This window comes from Chrysochloris asiatica, unplaced genomic scaffold (genome assembly GCF_000296735.1).
Source record: "Chrysochloris asiatica unplaced genomic scaffold, ChrAsi1.0 scaffold00137, whole genome shotgun sequence".
Classification (NCBI taxonomy): domain Eukaryota; kingdom Metazoa; phylum Chordata; class Mammalia; order Afrosoricida; family Chrysochloridae; genus Chrysochloris; species Chrysochloris asiatica.
Window position 1 is genome coordinate 7,802,072 of NW_006408655.1, and position 23,785 is coordinate 7,825,856.

At 41.2% G+C, this 23,785-nt stretch overlaps 1 protein-coding gene across 1 annotated transcript in view; it reads right to left on the reverse strand.

Moving 5' to 3' along the window:
• Positions 1-4,273: 4,273 nt before the first annotated feature.
• The window catches only part of PIP4K2A (phosphatidylinositol-5-phosphate 4-kinase, type II, alpha), a 233,474-nt gene continuing 213,962 nt past the window's right edge, over positions 4,274-23,785 (reverse strand). Inside the window, exons 7-10 of the mRNA XM_006869901.1 lie at positions 19,659-19,772; positions 10,902-11,145; positions 7,645-7,748; positions 4,274-4,581 (exon numbers count right to left, since the gene is read on the reverse strand). Coding sequence (XP_006869963.1) covers positions 4,501-4,581; positions 7,645-7,748; positions 10,902-11,145; positions 19,659-19,772 — 543 coding nt within the window. The 3' untranslated portion in view covers positions 4,274-4,500. The remainder of the gene's footprint in view (positions 4,582-7,644; positions 7,749-10,901; positions 11,146-19,658; positions 19,773-23,785) is intronic.

A 23,785-nucleotide genomic window follows, 5' to 3' on the forward strand; every position in this document is an offset into this window, starting at 1 on the left:
CTGTTTTGGTGAAACATTTTGATGTGCATTAAATATCTAAATTTTAGAAAGTCCCAGTTATCTCTTTTGTCTCTGTTTGTGTGTTTTTAGTTATGTTTGACAGTCTTGTACTTAACTCTTAATCACTATTTCTGCAAATGTTGCATTAAGAATGAGTGCTTCATATCAATTTTTATACTTTTATGATTCAGAAATAACAATGTTAGAATATTACTGTGATTTTCAGTTCAGATTACATAACTAAGACAAAAGGAAAAATGAATGTTCACATTATAACCTTCCACAAAAAAATTGAATACTCCTTGATTACTACAGTAAGCTGTTATAAAATCATGCAAAATCATGCAAAAGGATCATTGGACTTGTGGTAGAGATGGGGTTAGGGCACCACACTCAAAAGTGTTCGGTGATTACAAAAATATAGGAAGAGCTAATAAAAACATTAAGGAGCCCTGGTTGTACAGTGGGTTAAGTGTTAAATTGCTAACTGAAAGGTTGATGGTTCAAACCTAGCAGCTATGCCGTGGGAGACAGATAAGGCAGTCAGGTTACAACCTTGGAAACCGTAGGAAACGTTTCTATTCTGATCTATAGAGTTGCTATCAGTCAGAAATGTTGGGGTGGCAGTGGGTAATAAAAACACTAACACAGTTTTAAATGTGTTAAATGGTTAGGAAGTACATAAATTCCACGATAAACATGATACTTTATTTTGAAACCCATCTGGTTTACTAGTGGTATTCGGCTCTTGAAAGGGTTGCAGCTCTTAGGTTATTATAGAGTGGTGGTAATCTATCAGAAATCATACAGAAGGTTGTCATTCCAGATGTGGATGGGTGTGGCGCTAGCACACATGGAGAACTGAGGTAGCTATTGGCTGTCTGAGGTATGTGTTTTGTGTAGTCCTCCTACTTGGCTCAGTTTAGCATATTGGTTTTCTACGTTCACTGAATGCTTCTTGCAAATAAAAAATGGAGCACCAGCAAATAAGAAATGTGCATTATGCTACTATTTAATGATGTTAGAACACATAAGGGTTTTCAAAACGAGTACTATAGTGAACTGTTTGCTAACCTTCCACCAAAGCCAATGAAATGCTATAAAAAAAAAGTCTTCTATCATTAATGGGGTCCTGGTGTGGTGCTGTAGAATAAGCATTGGACTGTAAGGTTGGTTTGAACTGCAAGGTTGGTGGTTCATACTCACCAACTGTTCCCCGGAAATCATAACGGGCTTGACAGCACTTAACAACAACAATTACTAATGGTATTCCAATAAAGTATCCAATAATGCTGACAAACAGAACAATTACAAATGGTATTCCAATAAAGTATCCAAAAATTGGTTAAAAACAGAACAACAACAGTAAGAAAAAACAAGGGATTAAGCCTTTACTACAAAGGGGCTTCTATTATGCTGTGGGATAAAGCACTGGACCGCAAGGTCAGTTTGAGCCTCAAGGCTGGCAGTTCAAACTCACCAGCCACTCCTTGGAAGCCTATACTGGGTTGGAAACAATTCAACAGCACTTAACAACAACAACAACAACAACAACAAAGGGGCTTCAAAAGGTTAATGGAAAAATGAAATGAAAAGATACTGGATTTCTTCCACAAACTTTTTGAACCTTGGCGATATTGTCGATGCAGTTTTAGACCATCACAATGAAGCTATCGCAGCAAAGTGTGCCACGTCAATGTTTTTGTTTCTCAGTACATATAAAAGTTATGTTTACACTATTCTGTAGTCTAGTATGTATGCTGCTGTTGGTATTAAGTGCCATCTGAGCCATAGCGACGGCTGTAGCATTATGAAAAAGTTCGAAATATTGTGAGAACTATGAAAATGTGACACAGTGACATTAGAGTACATGCTACTGGAAAAGTGGTAATTTTGTTCAAAACAGGGTTGCCACAAACTTTCAATTTATAAAAAGAGTCACAGTATCTGCAAATTGCAATAAAGTAAAGCAGAAGACAATAAGGTATGCCAGTAACTTCATAGCATATTCATTGAAGAGCTCCTCTTCCCTACCCCCTTCATCCTTTTCACTTTTCAGTAAGTAAATTTTGTCATGCAAGTTTCTATCATTAACTAATAAAATACTTCCAGATATAAAGACGCATATTACTACATGCTGAAGTTCACACAGTGAAAAGATTCAGTTTTACTTTTACTTCTTCAAGGATTAGCTACAGATACTCTCAGAATGGAGTATTTAATTATTTTTTGGCAACATTTGAAGCATGAGAAATGCATTCGAAACAGAAAACAAAAGATTCGCCTTGTGAGTCATCAAAGTGCTTTATTTTATAAAGCCCTGCTCATTTCTGGAGTGTTATTTTTAGCACTAGGAGATACTACGCAAACTTCCTCACTCTGTCCAAATAAACAGTTTTACCAACAGAAATGAATGACAGACTGTTACAGACAAAAAGAAAGCATTTTGTAAACTTCTAAAAGCATACACAGATTGGCCACAAAGGAAATGATTATTCAAATAATGTATGTGTACCTTCATTTTTACTTCAGGGTCTTGGGCCAAATAAACTACAGTTGCTTTGGAACACTGAAACTGGTCTGATGCCAGTATTAATTGGGGGATGGAGGAAGTAAAATCACAGTATGAATTTAAAGACATTGAGATACAGATTTGTGTAACTATGCGAGGGGGCTTTGAAACATTCATGGAAAAATGGAATTAAAAGATAATAGAATTGCCTCACACACACTTTCTGACATCCCCTCATATTATGGTTGTGTTAAACGTCATTTGCTGAGGGTAACAGATCTATGTAAATTCAATAGAGAGGGCACTGCTGCTGGCTTCTAAACATACTGTGATTTGCTACTTAACTGGTGCTTTCCGAAGTGAACTCACATAGGTCACGCATGAGTGCAGTCTTAATAGTACTGAAGTTAAGTTACTGGGGAAAGCATTATGGCAGGTGGGGTTGGTTGAGTTATAAGTAATTATTGAAGGATTTTTTTTTTTCTGAAACTGCCTACAAAAATCATCTCATGTTTTAAACAAAGAATTTCAAAGGCACAGCTTTAGCACAGTGTATAAATTGATCATCTATTCTACGCAAGTCTACTATTCTAGCTTGATACCTTTCAAAAAATGCAGGAAAGTTGGTAAATACATGATTGATATGGAAACTTACAGCTTGAAGAAAACACAATTAGCACAGTTTAGGGCAATGAATTTACATAATCAAATTGGGGTTAAATATTTAAAAAAAAATTAGGTTGATAAATGTAAATCTTGAGGAAATAAAATCACTCTTTTTTCCCTTTATTGTAAAATATGGTCTACCACGTACTTTGAATAAGACATTCAATCAAAAACATGACTGTGTGAGACATCTCAAAATATGACAAACAAACATTATTTCACCTACACAATAAAATGACTTTAAATGTAAACTTCAAAATTCACATGCTGTACATTAAATTTTTAGATTCAAAAGTATCCCTGTTTCCCTAATAATGTAAACAGTAAAACTGAGTTTCAGTTTAAGGGGATAATTCGTAACAAAATGCCACTGTGAAACAATGGCCAAACAGAAAAATATTAGAATTCAGATTTGCATTGGGAATATTGAGTTCCACCTCTTGGCTCACCTTCCTGTGGTGTGAGATGTAGATACCATTGCCCCAAACTATGCACTTTCCAGGTTACGACTTATTTGTATTTTGTAGCATGAATTCCTATATTGCAACAGAAGAGTGTAACAATGAGGAAGCTCCAGGGAAGAAAGAGAAGGAAGTAGTTTTCCTGGACACAAGTTATTGAGGTGAGATGTATAGACAGAGTCTGAGGGACATCAGTTTCTTGTCAGAGGAGGGGTGGTTGTGGCTGAGCTGGAGGTGGTCCTGACGCGCTGCACCCCAGGGAAGCCAGCACTCCCCCATTTGGTGCCACTGGGCTTGTGTTACAACTATTAAGGAGTGTCAGCGTGCGGGCTAAAAGTGTAACATTCGCAGTAAGTTTTTTTTCTTTTTAATCATCATTATTATTATCTTCATTATTATTATGAATACTGTCTCACATCTTTCAACTAAAAAAAATAATAAACTGATCCACAGTTTATTGCGGGATGTCAACATGGCTGGTCTGACATGCATTTTCCCCTCCCCCACATGTGCTCATTCATTCATTCATTCATTCAGCCACAGCTGGGATCAGAAAGCTGTTACCATAACAACACTCTAACCAAAGCTGATCGGTTTTCATTAATTTTTCTCCCTTTCTTTCTTCTTTTAAATTCACACACACAAAAAAAGTCAGAAATAGCTAGAAGAACTATGCTGGGAAATATCAGGTAGTTGTTAAAGCGAGTAGCCCCTAATCACGTCATCTTGGCCTGAAGATGTAAACAAGGAGGTTTGCTTCCTGCAAGATGAATGCTTCACTGAGTTTGGTTTTAATTTTTCTTACATGAAGCAACCTCTGTCCTTCCCACAGTGCATGTCCATCCAAGGCAGCCTGGGAGGTTACGTCAGGATGTGGCCAATAAAGTCCAAAAAGCGCTTTGAATACTGTTCTGGGTTCACCGTCGAGATCTCTGCACCAGCCTGGGAAGTTACAAAGGGAAGGGATATTGATAGAGAGCTTATGATTTCCAAAAATGGCTATTCATTATCTACAGCTATTTCTGATTGCAGTTCAATATAAAGCTAATGATTTTAAATCTATTCAGCCTCAGCCCTTAACACCTAGCTACTATGGCTGCATAATCAAGGGTCTGATGAATCTGCTTCTAAAATAAAGCAGAGAACGGCAGGGACAATAGATGCCATTATTAAACAGTGTGATTGCTACAACTTTAAATAAATGAAATTCGCTACACCTGGAATGCTTCCATCAAACAGTAAAACCTGTGTGGAACAACAATCAGCTTTTCAAGTGAACCCACTGGAGACACCTTGAGAATGGCAAAGACAAACATTTGGCTAAAGGCAAACTCAGACGATGATGACGTAAGGATTTTGCTCATTTTTCAGGACCCTTAGCTGAAGACAGAGGTAAGTGGTTGAATGCTTACAAACGAGAGGTGACAACAGTGGTAATGGGTTCCAAGGACAGCTGACGTGAGGCTGGCATGGAGCTGCCCCGGTACTTTTTCTCAGCTCCATAGCCAGGGATGCCGTAGAATGCATCTCCCCATGAGGGGAGGAGGCTGGCTTTCCTTAGCAGTGGGGACAGGGGTGCCATTGTTCCCTTCACAGGCTTCCAGTCAAGAGGCCTGGCCCCTTGCAGAAGTTCACTATAGGACTTTTACTACTAGATGCATAAGCTGGCAATCAGACTGAGCTGCAAAGGGCAAGACCAGAGTTTTACTAAGTTGCCAGATGCTATTTTTAGATACCCATACTCACCACTCCTGGGTGCATAAAATGTTAATTAAGTGCAGGACCACTAACCAAAAGGCTGGTGGTTCAAACCCAGGCATGAGTCCTAGGAAGTAAAGCTTAGAGCAAGGCCTGTAAACCCCTTAGGGAGTACTGAGTGCTACTCTTAGAATTGACTTGATGGCAACAAACAACAATGTGCTTGCTCACTGGGACACCTGTCATTTCCATATCTGGCCGGGATCTCCACAGAGGAGTGCAAGCCTTGAAGGCATAGAATGGCTCCCTGCAGTGCACAATACGACATTCCATTTGCTAAAGTAATGTCTTGTTCTTGCAAACTGCCCACAATTTCAGGCCATCTGGTACATTATGGAGCTTAACTGGTGACTTACTGGGGAGACTAAAATGGAACCAAATTTGCTATTTGCAACAGTACATTTCACATTTGATATGACAGTGCATCCTATTTAAAGACAGGAAGGGACCAAAGTTTACAAATCACCTGTATTTTCCCATACAATCTATGCGTGCCCTCAGAAAACCTCCTTAGTGAGTGGTTGTTGTTGTTGTTGTTGTTGGTGGTGGTGGTGGTGGTTGTGTGCCATGGAGCTGGTTCTGACACATAGCGGTCCTGTATAGGGTTTCTGCGGCTGTAAGTCTTACTGGAGCAGAAAGCCTCATCTTTCTCCCTCACAGTGACGGGTATATTAGAACTGCTGGCCTTGCAGTTTGGAGCCCAAATCATAACCTACTACACCACCAGGTTCCTTCATCAGTGATAGTAATGCCCCTTTATTCGTGGAGGAAACTGAAGCCCCAAAAGTATTTCTTCAAGGTCATAGAGCTCAAAGGTGAAGCAGGAATTCTGATCCAGTTCTGTCTCTGCAATATGTCTATGGTTTCCCTAGAGGTGAATATAGGAGTTAGTGTGGGGCCTTGTAAAGACCTCTCTTATGACCTCTTGAATTAGATTCAAACACCAAAGGAGGGTGGTTTACCAGGGATGTCCATATTAGACACGCCCAATGCTGGGTGAGAGGTACTGTGTTCCCACTTTTACTGATATGGGATGTCTGGCAGGTTCAGTGGGCTGGATGAGGTCTTGTTCATGCTCTGCATCCAACAGGCGCACCACAAACATATTTGTTGAAAATGGTTTTTGGCAAATGGAATATGGTCTTAGGCTGGCTCGACTTTATAGATGACAGGCTGCTTGCTTTCAAAACAAAGGCTTTGATTGTTCTGGTTTTTCTCTGTTGGGGAAGTACCTCTTTTCCAGTATTAACAAATCGGGGCACAAGTTCATCTGTGTGGGATTGACACTCTGACTTTTAGTTCATTTAAAAAGCCACACAGGATCCCTGTAACACAGGCATCACAGGGTACAGTGCAAATTGCAATGCTCAATCAGGCAGCCATAGGTCCCTGAGAGAGGAGAGGGGTCGGGGCTCAGGTGGGAAGTACCTCCATCACTCACTAGTTGAGTGTTGCTGACAAGTTACCTTTCAAGTGGTTTTCCTCAGTTTCTCCAACAGTCAATTGGGGATACCCCTAAGATCTCCTTCACAGTCTTGGTGGTGGAACAAGCTAATATGTACCTACTAACAACAGCTTCTGTGAGTCCATTTAGCTCCTGGAAACCTCATGTGTGGTACCACAGAGCTATGCACCACAGGATTTTGAAGGCTGTGATCTTTCAGAAGAAGATCACCGGGTCTGTCTTCCCAGGTGACTCTGGGTGGGTTCAAACTGTCAACCTTTTGGTTACTGTCTGTGCCACCCAGGACTAATGAGCTCCTAAGGATAGAACAGTGATCATCCAGAGCAACATGATAAAGGTGAGGAATTAATAGTAATTTTTGTAAGAGAAAAATACAATTTGCTCTGAGGAAAGAAAAAGACTATTGCGTATTTTGGAAGTATCTTAATCAGCGAATAGTACTTTAGTCCTGGGCATTTCCTATTTAAACACAAGTATCATCAGTACTTTTATCCTAAAAGACTTCTTCAAATGAAAAAAGAAGGCACACAGAATTCTACTGACGCAGGTTCTACTAATGTTCCTCGTGTGTAAAAAGATGACTTGGGGCTGAGTTTCAATGACTTACCAAAGTCCTGGGAGTCATCTGCACTCACAACATGTGCTCCTGCAGGTAACGGGCATCACTAACGGGCTCCCAGCAGCTTGCTTGCTGGCAGAAAGGAGCCACCCTGAGCTGGTCCCTGCACTACAGAGAGCATGAAGGGTCTAGAGAGTAGAAAGGAAGAGAGCAGGATACTTACACCGTGCTTAACGGTTTTTGCTGCATGGGCTGCTTTCTTTTTTGCATCATAATGAGTAAGAATGTCAATAATCGCCATAAAGTACACCTCTTTCCGGGGTGAGTCTGTAAAAGGATGAGAACAGTGATTGGGGCACATGCAGACTGGAGAAGGGTACACAGATGCAGTGGGGTGAGGTCCAAACACAAAAGCCACAGACGCCTTTGTACAAGTTAATTTAACTCCAGTTGTTAAGTGCTATTGAGTCCGTTCCGATTCACAGGAACCCTATGTAGGGCTTCAGAGGAGCAGTTGGTAGGTCTGAACTGCTGACCTTGTGGTTAGCAGTCCAGTGCGTACCCTACAGAGCCACACCAGGACTCCTGCATGTTGTTGTTAAGTGCCGTTGAGTCGATTCCGACTCATAGCGACCCTGGATAGGGTTTCTGATGAGCAGTTGATGTGTTTGAACCACCAATCTTGTGGTTCGCAGTCCAGTGCTTACATTGTTGTTGTTAAGTGCCATCGAGTCAGTTCTGATTCATAGTAACCCTGTATATGGTTTCCTAGGAGCAGCTGGTGAGCTTGAACCTCAGACCTTGCATTTCTAACAACTTTGCAGTCCAGGGCATTAACCCACAGCACCACACCAGGACTCCAATGCTTACACTGTTGTTGTTATTATGTGCCGTGGAGTAGGTTCTGACTCCTAGCGACCCTGTACAGGGTTTCCAAGGCTATAAATCTTTACAGGAGCAGAAAGCCTCAGTTTTCTCCTGTGGAACAGCTGGTAGTTTCGAACTGCTGACCCTGAGGTTAGCAGCCCGGCTTGTAACCACTATGCTACCAAAGCTCCTTATGTAGGCCTCCTAAAGAGGCATCTTAACTCTCTTACCAGGTTCCTTTTCAATATAAAAAGTGAAATAAAGAATCTGTTAAATGCCCCAGGTTATGAACAGGAGAGGTCCAAATGTGGGATTAAGTGGTTTTACTTTTAGCTAATCTACATTTTCTTTAGTGAATATGTATTGCTTTAGTGTAAAGGAAAAAAAAAAAAAAAAACTATTTGAAAAAATAAAGAGTATAAAACAAGTTAAACTAATCATGTTCATTACACCTTTCCTATCATGCAATGCAACTGCTCAATTAATTATCACTAGATATAGTATCAGAAATGGATAAATGCATAATTACATCCAGTACCAATTTCCTATAGATTTCCACAATTATAATACAGTTCCATTTATAGTAAGAAAAGTACATTTTTTGTGTGTGCTGAAGAAATTGTTGTTTTCATAAGCAAACCAAAACACAACTCAAACCCACTTGGTTGATATGCCAATGAAGACTTTCTTCGTAAATAATGAAGAACCATAACTTGGATTGCTATAAAAACAATTGGCATGATTTTATTATTATTCCTAAAATATTTGGGCTTTCTTATGTATAAGTGTGAAGCACGGTGGATCCATATGATAAGGACTGGATTGAGAACCACAAGGTCCACAGTTCAAGCCCACCTGCCACTCCACAGGAGAAAGATTCAGCTTTCCCATGAAGATTTAAAGCCTTAGAAACCTTGTACAGGATTGCTATGAGTCAGAACTGATTCGATGGCACTTAACAACAACAACATGTATAAATACTGAACAGAGAATATAATATTCCTTTAACTATACAGTCACCTAGCTAGCTATTGATGATGAAGAGGAAACCTTTTTCTATAGCAGAGGGATCCAGGCTCTGAAATGGAGAGCAGCAGAGGACAGGCCCAGCTGCAAGTCAGAAATTCCCTTCCCAAACACTGGGCCTGACTTCAGGGCTTCTCGGAAGGAAAGGGCTATAGGTGATGGTACACCTGCTTGATAAGATTTCTATGTGAGCCCCTAACCGGACAACGTATAGGAACCTAGCTCAGAACAGATTCACGATGCTTTTGACTCATAGAAAAGTGAAAGTAGCACGTTTGCTGTGTGCGTCAAGTTGATTCTGATTCCTAGGGACCTTATATGGCTGAGGAGAGCTTGGAAATCTTGGCTGTATCCTTTACAGGAGCAGATTGCTAAGTCTTTTCTCCTGTGGAGTGACTGGTGGGTTTGAACCACCCACCTTCAGTTAGCAGCTGAGCGCTTAACCATTTTGCCAGCATGGTTCTCTTCTCTCTCTGTGTGTATGTTGTTGCTGTTGTTTGGCGCCATAGAGTTGGTTCTCACTCATAACAACCCAGTATAGAGTTTCCGAGGAGCGAATGGTAGGTTTGTACTGCCCACCAGTTCCAACAGTCCAGTACTTCTTACACAGCATGCTATTAGGACCCCTATGTGTGGATATATACACACACATACACATATACATATACATGTATATCTACATATACACATTCGTTAGGTTGTTGTTGTTAGGCGCTGTCAAGTGGGTTCTGACTCATAGTGACCCCATGTACAGTAGAATGAAACGTTACTATATTTTAATATTACATAATTTAATTAATTAAAATAATATTAATTAAACATATTTCTTATCTGTATTACCTATACTTATATAGCAGCTCTGGTATGGCACTGTAGAGAGCACTGGGCTGCTAAGCACAAGGTTGGTGGGTCAAACCCATCAGTCTCCTCTATAAAGGGTTGCTATGAATTGGAAGATAACATATATAAGAAATATATTTAATTAATACTATTTTAATAAATTAAATAGATTCGATGACACTTAACAACAACATATAAACATATATACACACACACACATACTGTTGCTGTAGTTTGCCATCAAATCAGTTCTAATTCATATCCGCCCCATACTGGGTTTCTAAGATTGGCTGGTGAGTTTGAACTGTTAACCTTGCAGTTACCAATCCAGTATTTATCCTGTATAACCACACCAGGGCTCATATATACATAGATGTACACACAAACATACACCAACACACACAAGGGGCTTCCAAAAGTTCATGAAAAAATGGAATGAAAAGGTAACTGGATTTTTCCACGAACTTTTGGAAACCCCCTCCTATGTTTGTATGAGTGTGTATAAAAGTTTATAGTTTGACTCCATAACACCAACATCACAAAATTCAAGGACCTCAGCACATTTCATTTTAAAAGCAGAGATTACAGTTACCTTAAACACACTACTAGTTCCCAAATCAACTTATTTGGACTCTCGAGAATGAGTCTTGCAGGGCAGAAAGCTTTGAACGGGAACTATGATTATAGTAGACAACAATGCCAACCACTCCACACACATAAAGAGAGTTCATAAATAACTAAGCTTACTTTCATGGCATTTTATTCCATAAACATCAATGTTTGGATCAAATTCCCCTGGAGCCAAGGGTGGTGAGCTGTTCAGTGTATTTCCTGGACTGTCTGGAGGGGTTCCCACAGGGTGGGTCCCGTCGCTCTCCCCTTCGTCTTCCCCTTCATTCTCTTCACACTCAACGTCTTCTTGTTCCGCTCTCTCAACATCATGAATTCCCACTAGTAGGCTGTAGTCCATGAGCTTTAACTGGGCAAGAAACTGGAGGGTGGGACGTGAAACCATCAGTTATAAAACTTAAATAAAACAACAGTGTCAGGAAAATCACACAAAAGGGCAGGAGAGGTGAGGAGGGGGCTTCCTGAAAAGGCGGTGGGCACGGCCTGAGTTATGAGGCTCTCAGGCTCCCAGGCAGTTTCCCTGGCCAGAAATGCGTCCTCACACTTTGGGCTGGCTCACAGCAAGGATATTATGTTCCTTGAAATGCAATGCTGGATGCTGAGAGGCATGCATTTATCACATTGAGGGTGGATTACACCAAAGAGCAGAAAGCATGACTGGCAAGAGAGAGACACCGAGAAAGGGGAGAGAAACTTTCTCCCAACAATTAAGATCTGCTAATGGTAAAACCCAGGGACCTCCCAAGTAGTTTCCAACAGAGTCTCTCAGAATAGTTTGTGAAAGCATTTAGCAATTCCACACACTCCACTGAAGAGATTATGCTGCTGCCCATCACAAATAAGTAAGAGGCTAAATGTCTCAATCAACTAGCAAATGTACTACGTAACTGCGCTGGTGAACAACACAGTCCTTCTGTCCTCCTTATGGGCTGGTTGCTTTCCATGAGACACCTCAGGCCCAGGATTCCTGTTCTCCCATCCTCGCCTGTTCAAGTCAAGGCTAGAATGTCCCATGGAGGCAAGCCAGCTCTGTGGGCTTGGCTGCTCCTGTCTGCCAGGTTTTCTTTTGGACTTTTCATGCCATGATGATTCTTCTTTTTTGCATAAAGACACCCAGATACATAACCTTAAGCACAAGGTTTTGCTTGATCACTTAAAATGGTATTGTTGTTGTGTGCCGTGGAGTTGGTTCCGACTCATAGCGACCCTGCACAGGGTTTCCAAATTACTGAGGACAAAGTGCGCCCACCCATCTGCTGGCTGGAACTAACAGGTCCCCATCTCCCAGCTGGCTGGCTCTGTCCAGGGCAATTCAGCTCTGGCTCTGAGAGAACATGGTGCCAGGCTCACTTGGCTGATGTAGAACAGCCAACCGACCTCTGGTTTACTCTGATAGAATTTAGAAAACTTCTTTAGACAAAAGGCAAGGGTATAAAAGTGTAGGTCTTGACGCTCTGGCTGAAGGTGAAATGAAATTGATCTTCTGACACCTGCAGAAGCTTTCTTTTTCTGAGGCTTTCAGGAGGTAGCTCAGTGTCAGATCTGGAAGAACAGCCATGCGCCCTTAAAATGACAAGACCAGGTGCTGCAGGCTTTCTCGGGGAGAAATGTACAGCCCAGCTGTTGCTAAGCCTTCGACTGACTTTGCATCAGCAAGGACTCTCGGTGCCTGCTCACCTCCACTGCTCTTTAGCAAACATTTCCTTGCCTTTCCACCAAGAATCCCTAGGGCCAGGCTCAATCGCCCCATTTATTTTGAGCTCAGAAAAACAAAAGTCTGTAGGACGGAGTACAACTAATGCTCCTAGGGTTTCAGAGACTATAGATCTTTATGGGAGCTGACAGCTTCATCTTTCTCCCACGGAGTGGCTGGTGGGTTGGAACCACTGACTTTATTGTTAGCAGCCCAATGTTTAACCCACTGCACCACCAGGGCTCCTTGGTAAAAGATGCTTTATCAAAACCGAGGGTCAAAATCCTAGGAAGCTGAGATCCTGCTTCTGGCTATTCCTCTCAACTGTTTTCTGAGCCCCAGGCAGGAAGCTGCTGATTCCCATGGCTTTTCTCTACGCTCCCTCCCTCATTACCGAATGACAAGAACTGACTTTTCCTTTCTGCCTCCTCAACCAGACTGTTTCTTGCTGTAGTCAAAGAATCTCCCATCAAGCTGGCTGGGCTCCAGAGCACAGGTACCCTAACCATACATGCCTGGGTGGATACACAGCCACATACACTGTGGCTGGCTGCTCCGGAGCATCATCAAGTTTAAGAGAGTAATATTGCGTTACTCCATTACCAACACAGTGCCTGCCGCCTAGCCTCTTGGCTACCTGCCTGCTTAACTTGGGACCCATGTGGTGTGTGAGAGAAAAGGTGTCGCCACTGGGCACAGAGTTGGCCGACCTCATGCAAGACATTGCTGGGGGCACAGAAAGATGAAGAAGAGCTCCCTGGAGATCACCACGTTAGGTAAAGTGAAGGATCAATGAAAAGAGGAAGATCCTCAACAAGATGGAGTGACACAGTGGCAGCAACAATGAGCTCAAACATAACAATTGTAAAGATGGTGCAGGCCTGGGCAGTATTTTGTGCTGTTGTACAAAGAGCTACTATGAGTCAGAAGTGACTTGATGGCACCTAACAGCAACAATTCAAAGCCCATGTCCTTTACACTGTATCATGGAGGCTACATGAAAGCAGTTTCCTCAATCTCATTGTTTAAAACACTCCTAACAGAAAGGCAAATGATGTCTGAGAAGAAATTCTCTCATAGTGATGTTCTATTAGGGCATCCAGGCAGCAGCCTTGCCCACACAGACATGATCTCGAACCCCTTTCCCCCACTTCAGCACCTTGTAGATCTTGAGTTTGAGAAGTATAAGACGAAGATTATTACAGTTGAGGGTACGAAATTGTATCCTGATACTCAGCAGATACAACTGGCAAGGTGCTCGCTTAGTGACCCTGCTTCTATCCAATCTTTTGGCCCAAAGTTTCTAGGAACTGTGCCCATGGCTGAGCTTGCCTCTGGGACCCTGGAGAAAAGGGCCTTTCTTGTTTGCCTCCTCCACTGTCTCTCTATGTTGAGTGTGACGCCGGGTCCCAACTCCATCATCGAGGACATCTCTGTCTGCTTCCACCCCACTGCCATCTGGGAAGCCTACAGAGGCAGCAGACAGAGCTGGGAGGCAGGGGGTGTGGGGCTACCAGAGTCCTTGTGTGCACAGTAGGTGAGGACTGGACATCACAGTAGGTGTTGGCTTGCACGACAGCAGGGAGAGACCCTCTTTCTCTACCCCTGGTTCCCTTGAGGTCCCTGGGAAGTGCTAAAGGTGGATGATGAACAGCCCCCTCCAGTCCCTTGGAAAAGAAAGATCTTTTCAAACGGCACATTTGATCATGCCATGCCTCTGCTTAAGATCTTTCAATGGTGTCTCCTTCTTTGTAGGGCAAAAGCTCTACCATGGCCAAGAGGTCTGGAGAGTCTGGCTTCATCACCTCTCTGAACCTTCCTCTTCTGGGGCCCATTACCTCCTCCCAGCCATTAAACCTCAGCTCTAGGGGCCCTTGTGTAGGAAAGCCTTTCCTGGCTTCCTGAGAAGGGTGCACTCCTGGTCATTCATAGCATCATGTACTTCTCCTTAACGGTCCATGGCTTCGCTGCACGTTCTTTTGGTTGCATTACACTGAGTAACATCTGTCTTCCCCACACAGCAGCATGGGGAAGAGATGGGTTGTGTTCACTGTTGCTCTTACTGTATTCCTAACTCCCAGCATGCAAAGGGTTCATGGTACCAGTTCCAATTACTATAGAGTTAACTCTGACATAGGACAATCCCATGTGTGTCAGAGTAGAATTGTGCTCCAGAGTTTTCAATGCTGATTTCAGAAGGAGACTGCTAGGACTTTCTTTTGAGATACCTTCCAGCCTTTTGGTTAGTAGCTGTGTTTGTTGACTGTTTCCATCATCCAGGGACACTGAACTCATGGCAAACACACAGTATTTATTAAAGGAATTAATGGGACACCTGTTCCTTCTTCCCCAGTTCTCCTTTAACTTTTTCTGATCCTCCTTAGATCCCCATCTCCAAAAAATAACAACGCAAACCAAATAAAAACAAAGACCAAAGCAACACCCTTTGTTTGAGACACAAGCAGCAGCTACTATGTGAAGCACAATGAGACCATTAACAATGTACCTGACTCTCGGGACCAGAGCAGCTCTCTCTCGCTCATTTTTTTTTAACATGGTCTACTGTTTGACAGCTAGCAGTTGGACTTTGAAATAAACTTTCAAGTATGCTTTATGTACAAGAGTAAGGGGCTGCCTGTAACTTACTTGCCAAAGGTCAAACAGGGAAGGATGGCAATGGGGCTGGGTTGCATACTACATTGGGTCCCCCAAACCAAGTCTTCCCCACCCATCTGTTGCTCATAAAGGCGGGACAGGCCTGCGGCACATTGCCTGGGCCTCACGGCCTGTGGTGTGACCACTGCTCAGCCGCCTCTTGCTTTAAGGAAGCTTTTACCTAATAAATACAAGTCAGTCAGCTCACGGTGCTACTCACTAAGCCATAACAAGATGAAAATGCATCTCTAGGTGAGATGCTGTTCTGACGCTAACCAAGAAAATCAAGGAAACCAATTCAGTCTCAATTGGGTATTACACGTTTTTATTTTCAAATCGATGTGACTGTGGCACAGAAATGGAAAAGACCCAATACAGTACAGTGGTTTGGATGGTTTACTCTAGGCTTTGCTGATGGATTATTACTCTTTAAAGTATCAGGTATGGTGGGGAGGAAAAAAAGAGTTTAGGTTTTGGAGTCATATCTTTTATTTGTTGTCACTTACTAGCCCTGGGACTTGTCAATTAGTTCATTTCTCTGAGCTTCAGCTATCTGATCTATAAAGGGGAGCAGAAAGCATTCCAAGGGGTATGATGGCTGAGGCAATGAACACAGTGTCTCGATGTGACCATGGAAGCTGCTGTTCTAATTGTCAGCCTTGTTATTATGGCTGAAAGTCTCCCCCAGCCCTCCCCACCAAGCATGAAGGTTTGAACATGTGTTCAAGTTAGGTCTGTTAAGAGGAGACACATGTGGAAAAGCCCTGTGTTTCATTAGTTCTTAGCTTTATAAACTTTGTTTAAAAAAGCTCTTCTGTAGTAGAGTGAAATGAAAGGTGGCAAAAAGTTGGAGGTACTTATTAGGTAAAATTCCTGGTGGGTATCACGAAACTACTGTGCACTGGAAGCTTACAGGTTGAGAGGGAAGATGAGAGAAAGGGAACAAGGGCCCACTGTGGGGTTTTGCCTCAAGCTGATGTTAGGGACTTAATACATATGTCCTCTTTTCTCTGTCCACCCCTTTAAACTTCTAATTCAAATGGACTGCTTTTATAAGTATATAGATTCCAAAGCTTGAAGATTTAAAAAGCTATATAATCTTTCAGCCCTCCTGCTTCTCCTCACTTCCAACTTCTTAGTAATTACCCACAGACCTTTGATCCACAACCTTTTCCCTCAGAATGTCCCAACTAATCTGATTCCTTACTGACAAATTCCTCATTAGGCCAAATCTTTGAGCTAGTATCTTCCTCAAGATCTTTACCAGCTCTGGTACAAACTCTTCTAGAAAACTATGGAGCAAAGGCACTGTTAATATACTATCTGTTCATAACAGATTTAAATCAATGTTTTTTGCCAACACATTTTGTTCTATTGAATTACCACATCCAACCTATTTATAATGAAGAATTAAACTTGCAATCAGCCACTTTACAGTTGTATTTGGCCACTTGTTTAAATAAATCACAATAATCTTTGGAGAGTATTTAATAGAAAAAAAAATCTCATCTGTATTCTCAGAAACATTTAAAATTTTCATTTTGTATGTGAGGAGTTAGGAGTATGGCCTCTGACTACCTCAGATCCCAATTTGAATTTAGTAGCTATGTGTCTTTGGGCAAATTACTTTGCGTCTCTGGATTCAGTTTTCTCACTCGTCAAACTGGGATAACACCTGTTCTCAATGGAGTTGCTTTAAGAATAAAAAGGGTAAGATGCATGTGTAGGACTTAGGCTCTGCACGCTCCATAAATGTTGGCTGCCACCCCACCCCATGCTCTGCCCCACGTCCATAATCATGTGTGAGTTCAGATGTCCCAGGAGAGCAGCTCTTGGACACCTCCAAAAGAGCACAGTGTTGCACTGTGTGAGGTTTATACCTCAGTGGGAGCCAATGAGAGGAGACATCAGCACGGGCTCTCCAACGTCATACATAAGCAGGACATAAAGCAAAACTGATTTCCACTCGCATTAGAGCACTTGCTTGAGAAAAGAGCTCACACATGCTTAGTTATGTACAAAGGTATCTGAACACGACACACTGATAGTACAAAGGGATTTCAATTGTAGAAAAAAACAGCTAGATGGTGAGATGACAATTCTTTTCTTTTGCCTGCAAAAATGGATGATTTATTGCACCACAATCAACTCTTCTACTTTAAATATTAGCTAGAAGAGATGAGAGAGAGAGAGAGAGTGAAAGACTGTATTCAAACTCAAACAGTTAAGCCAGTCAGCTAAGTTAGAACGCACGGAATTGATGAAAAAGAAAACTAGATTAAATTCTAGCCTCATTATCAAGATCAGATGTCAGGCTACTTCACCATAATTACCTGCTTAAATTTTAATGATGCTTCTGCCTGAATTTAAAAAGTAAGACACTGTTATCAGGCATTGAAAATATTTCTTAATGAAAGAATGCATTATGCCCTGCATTCATTTCAACAAAACTGGTAAGTGAGAGAGCCGCGTATGGGATTAAACTATCCAAATCCTCTAATCAACGACATTATTAGAAACAACAAAAGAGCTAAGAGGATCCTTATGTAATTCAACTGTAAATCTGAACTGCATGACTTACATTATTCCTGGAAGTCAAAATAGCATAATGATACATAGCCAACAGAAGGAAACAAAAAGAGATGAAAACAACTTTTTTGGCAAGTCACTGATAACCCTAAGGGCTACTTTCCATAATTGCTACATTATTCTCAGATCAAAGATTTGCTGATGAATCAATAAAATTCCAAAAGACAGTGTGTTTACCTATGGTACTTGGTGATCAAATAACATTGGCCCCAAAGTAAGGAAGAAATGCTTAGCTAATGTCTTATTTTAAAATAATAACTACTGACAACTGATGAAAAAGAAATTTTCATTAATGAAAGACTGAAGGAAATGTTACATGATAAATGTAGACATTTGAATTTACTTTTTTTTTTAAGTAGACAGTTGCAGCTTTCACAAACAACCAGCATAAGATTTTAATCTAAAAATGTACACCATGAATATTAAACTAACGTAAACTTTTTAGTATAAGTAATTATGAGCTAACTGGGTCAGTCAGAGTGTCTTACAATAAAGAAACTGTTGGAAGATTGAGAAAGGAGATTAAAATATTGCTCTCGACTTGATGACAATGGATTTGCGTTCATGGGGAATACATTCTAATAGATACTGTTCAGTCTTTGACTCAAGTAATTTCAATTGCTTTTGTTTAATGCCATGAAAACATCCTTTCGAAAAGGCTCTTTCTAAGTAGCAGGTTTGTATTAGCATGATGGGAATAGCATTTCAAAGTTAAAAACAAAAACCACGCACACACACATGAATAAAAGTAACAGGTAAGAAAAACTCAGGTTAGTATTTGCTTAATTTAGAATTCCCAATGCAATGTCTTGTAACAAATTCTAAGACAATAACCGTTCCCCTGAATTTAGCTCTACATTATTTTTTTCTTTTTCTAAAGGAAGAAATAAGGAAGTCAAATAGGGAAGCTGCAATACCTTTATTAAAATCAATAAAATGATAGGAAAAGGTGTATTTTTAATTCTTAAACAAAACAAGGCTGAAAAAGAAAACACTGTCATAGACTAAAAGTCCATTTCAACATACTTTATCTACTACCCACAAATGTTCAAAATTGCCCCTGTGTAGTTTTCCCTTGTTGAGTTGGAGGCTGGCTTGCTGGACCTAATGGTACTGTTCATAGAGGCTGGTGGAAACACTCAAAGCATTGAGCTACTGAGGCTGTGTTGACCAACACTGAAACATGGCTTCCAAATAACGAAGCTCATCAATTCTGACTCCTGGTGAATCCATAGGACAGAGGGTTTCCAATCTTAAGAGTTCAGGTATAGCAATGTAGGACAAGCACTGGCTTGTTAATGGCAGGGTCAGTTGTTCAAACCCACCAACCACCCATTGCAAACACTACACAGGGTTGTCATGAATTGAAAACAGTTCAACAGCACTTAACAACAACAACCTTTACAGAAGCAGACTGCCACATCTTTCTCTCACAGAGAGAGCAGCTGGTGGGTTTGAACCGCTGACCTTTTGGTTAGCAGCTGAGTGCTAGCTGCTAGTACTGTACTACTAGGGCTCCTTGAGATGTGGTTCTTGGGTGGGGAGAGAAACCAAAAACATTTGTTTTTGATATGCTCTGCTGTTGGGCAGAATTCACTACTCTGTCCACCCCTCAGCCAGCCAGGTTGCTCTGGCCAGTCTGCATGGGTTACTCACAGGTTATCGCCATTGACACAGAACACGGGAACCTGAAGGTGGGCTTCTCATCAGAAGATGGAAGGTACTCACTTTTATGTTAGCTAGAGGTGAGAGGCGCAGGACTGTTTAGTTCTTTTTTAAGTCTGATTATATAATATGAGATATACCCATGGATATCGGCTTTCGATAATGTAGATCATACTTGTTGCAAATTTAAATAGATGGTTTTAAAAGCTCCTAAGATCCAGCAGTGTCGACATGTATACAACTGTGCTGCCCTTTACACTGATTTTTCTTACCTCAACATCCTTTTTCAGTTTTTCCAGGAACATCTTTTTGTTGTTGTCATCAATATAAATCTTTTGGCCCTCATTAATGAAATCATTATCCTTTAAAGTTGGCAGTTCTTTGGCCTAAAACAAATGGGAAAATAAGAAAGAGGCTTGAATAAAACCTAAAAAAACACTTTCACCTTCTAACCCTGGAAGTGGTCTGTCCTCTTCTCTGTAGGGGTTGTACCCAAGGCAATGGAATGTGAGGTGGTTTTAATACCGCTAGGGGGCACCAGTGAGCTATGACCACTGGAAGCATTCCCACTAGGGAAAGAGGGTTAGACATACTCCATATTATGAAGAGTTTGTAACCCATTTCTTATTATTCATATGCAGGAACCTGAATACTTTCTTAGGTTCACTTTCTTACAAGCAGTCATCTAAGTATAGAATTCTCAATCTTGGTTCCTTACTTTGTCAGGAACCCTCAATTTTTTCCCTGGTATCCATCCAAGTCTACAGGATAGCCTTTGCAAGGTTCATGTTACGAATCATGTATTATCTTGTCTTAGAAAAGTCCCATCCATAATCATTAGATCTAGTTTCAGACGCATGGAGAACATGCAGCCAGGGGTTGGCCATCTACTCTGCCAAGTCTGCTCTACCAAAAGGGAGGTCTGGTCTCTTTTGGACACTGTCTGAAAAAATGTTTTCTTTGAACATAAAACATAGTTAAGATGGAAATTTACAAATAAATAAGAGATGGCAGCTAGGGAGTAAACTGCACTTCCAAAGACTAATGCAAAGTAATGGGCACTTGTCAAAAAACAAATCTTGGCACTATGGAATATAGCATATGGTGACGGTGGTGGTTATGTGCCGTCAAGTTGGGACTGACTCATTATAATGACCTGTATAATGTTATGAGGCTGTAAATCTTTATGGGAGCAGAAATCCTCATCTTTCTCCCATGGAGTGACTGGTAGATTTGAACTACTTCAAGTTTCTCCCATTGGTGACTGGTAGATTTCAACCGCTACCAATGTGTAACTCACTACTCCATTAGATCTCCTTACAGCATACAGGCAGATGATTTTAAAGAGGTGTGGACTGTTCTGTTTAACATGGTACAACTTGAATTCTGAGACATCAAAACTTTCCCCCTTCTTTCATTTAAACATAGCTAATTTTCCCAGCTGAAAGAAATACAACATAATACACAGTTTTATTGGTATACCAGTGTACCTCTACACAGGTCTCTGTTCTTTAAATGGGTAAATGAATAATCCAAGGAAAGAATTTATTCTCTTTCTTGGCCACTTTACTACTATCCCTTATGCACAGTGATAAAAGAAAATAGACTACATATATCTATTGGATCTTCTTTTAAAGCCTAAAAACTCCCCCTAGTTTAAAAAAGCATACACCTGTGTGTAAACTAACATTTATTCATCCGCATATATACACACACAGTATACAATCCAAATTAGTAGCTTTGACTACTAATTTCATTTGAGAACAGAAAATTTGAACACCTTGCAACTTTGAGTTTGAGAAAATTATTGTCAAAATAATTAGCCTTAGAAAGTAGGCATGGTAAAGCTTAGAAATCCAAATATTCAATTAAATACCAGGTACTGAATGAATAGGCCAACTCTCTATTCCAAAGATGTTTATAATTTAATATGGGAGGGAGATGTGCAAGTAGGTAGAAAACAAGGCAGTGAAAATAAGGACAACACTGGGGGAGAGACTAAATGATCTGCTTTCAAACACTTTTATACTGAGTCTTACAAAAATAAAACACACCACTATTCAACATTAAGGATGGGCCTGATACCTTCACCCCTAACTCTGTCATTAATAATTTTAAAATAATGTAATAAACATAAAATAACGTAAAACAACAACCAACCTGAACATATAGGAGATAACACATTAACGTTCAGTGTTTGAGTTAAATGTTGGCGTCACAGTAAACAACAAGGGGCTGTTTGATTCCAGTAGGACAGTCAATAGAAGGAAATTACACAGCGAAGGAAACATGCCATTCTAAAGTTTAACCAGAACTCAATCAGAAAGCAATACAAAGATTTTATTGTTGTTAAGTGACGGCATGTTGTTCCTGACTCACAGCAACCTTTCAGAGGAGTGGTTGGTGGATTTGAACTACCGATCTTGTGGTTAGCAGCCCAGTGCTACAGTACCACACCAGGACTCCAATACAAAGAAAGATAAGCACTGCTAAAAATACAAAATGGAGAGTGACTGGCAAGAAAAGGCTGAAGCCAGGTCTACACATAAAACCAGATAAGTTGACGAAAGATCGTGATTCAGTTTTGGACATAGCGATATTTTGAGGACGAGGGTGTATATGCATATGAGGGGAAGGTGGTAAGGACTAAGATATCTGTCTCAACTCCACAACTCATTTTATAGGTGTAAGAAAAGAGGGGGAGTGGGGTTTTGTGTTTTTGTGTAAGAGAAACCTGAAAGCAGGGATGATGGAGTACAGACAAGGCAGTAAAGCACACCTTAGATACGTGTTTGTAATACAAGTCACATTAATGAAGACGAACGCCACTTCTCAGTTCACCCTAGCAGAATTACCTCATGTGTCAGGGAAACTATAATCCTACCTCATAAAACTCTGGACACCCTGTACTATATTACGAAGCTTGTGAATTTCACAGGCACTAGGGACATATTTGGAGTTCTGGTGTGGTGCTGTGGGCTAATGCGTCAGACTGCAAAGCCATTTGAACTGCAAGGTCAGTGGTTCAAGCTCACCAGCTGCTCCTTGGAAACCCTATACAGGGTCGTTATGGGTTGGAATTGACTCGACGGCATTTAACACCAACAACAAAGGGACATATTTAGATTGGACCAAGTTCAAAAAAGGCCAGCAAGATTGGTTAAAAGACTTAAGTATTTACTGAAAGAATCCAAAGGCAATGGCATATCCTTAGCATGGCAGCTAGTAAAGAGGAATCCAACACAGGTCTACACATGCCCACCTTCCCAAAGTTTGTTGTATGGTGGTGGTTAGGGGGATCAGGGCTTTAGAGTCATGACTTCTGTGGTTCCAATCCTGGTTCCACCTCTAACTCACCAGGGTCCAAGCACCAGTTTCTGTATCTCTGCAGTTACAAATTGGGTTGTGAACTGTAAGGTTAGCAGTTCGAAAGTACCAGCTGTTCCGTGGGAGAAAGAGGAGGCTTTCTCCTCCCATAAAGATAACAACAACAACAGTAAAGATACCAACAACATCAAGCTGTGGGGAACACAGCTGCAGCAGCTTGCACACTGGGCCAAATCTACATCATCTCCTGTGCTTTTCCCAACAACCTTCACTACTCTTCATCTCTTCGCTTTACAGAACAGGAAGGACTGAGTTTAGAGAGGTTATGCAATTTTGCTAAGGCCTCACAACCTAACCAACGGTGAGCTGACATGTGAACCCAGGCAGCCTGACTCCTAACCACTGCTACTACAGAGTCGCTCTGAGATTTTAATAGAAAACACGTGTGACATATGTAGGCTTGTGAGTGATGACTGTCAGCATCATCTCTATGAGCATTCAGTAAACTGTAGTGACTGTGTGAATTTAAAACCAGGACTACAGGGTGAGAGATGGAGCTCTGGTAGCGTAGTGGTTAGGAATTGGGCTGCTAACCTCAAAGTCAGCAGTTTGAAACTACCAACTGTTCCAAGGGAGAAAGATGAGGCTTTCTGCTCCCATAAAAATTTACAGCCTCAGAAAACCCATTCAGGGCCACTGTGAGTTGGAACCAACTCCACAGCACACCACCACTACCACCACCACCACCACATGAGAGACTGCAAACAGGATACTTAAAAAAAAAAAAAAAACCAACTCTGATTAAATGTAAAACTTGTGTCTGTAAACCTTCATTCGATTCAAAATAAAAGTGGAAAAAGAAAAAAATCCAGTCTGCCCCTCTAATGCTGTTGTTATTGTGGAGTCGGCTCTGATACACGGTGACATAGGGGGAGGGTGCTGGTACCTGCGCCATATTGCTGATCATTGTGAGCATTATGAGCACCTTCTAACCTAGGGGGTTCCCCTGCCAGTACTACGTCAGACATTCTTCTGTTGTGGCCCACAGGGATTTTTCACTGGTTAATTTTTG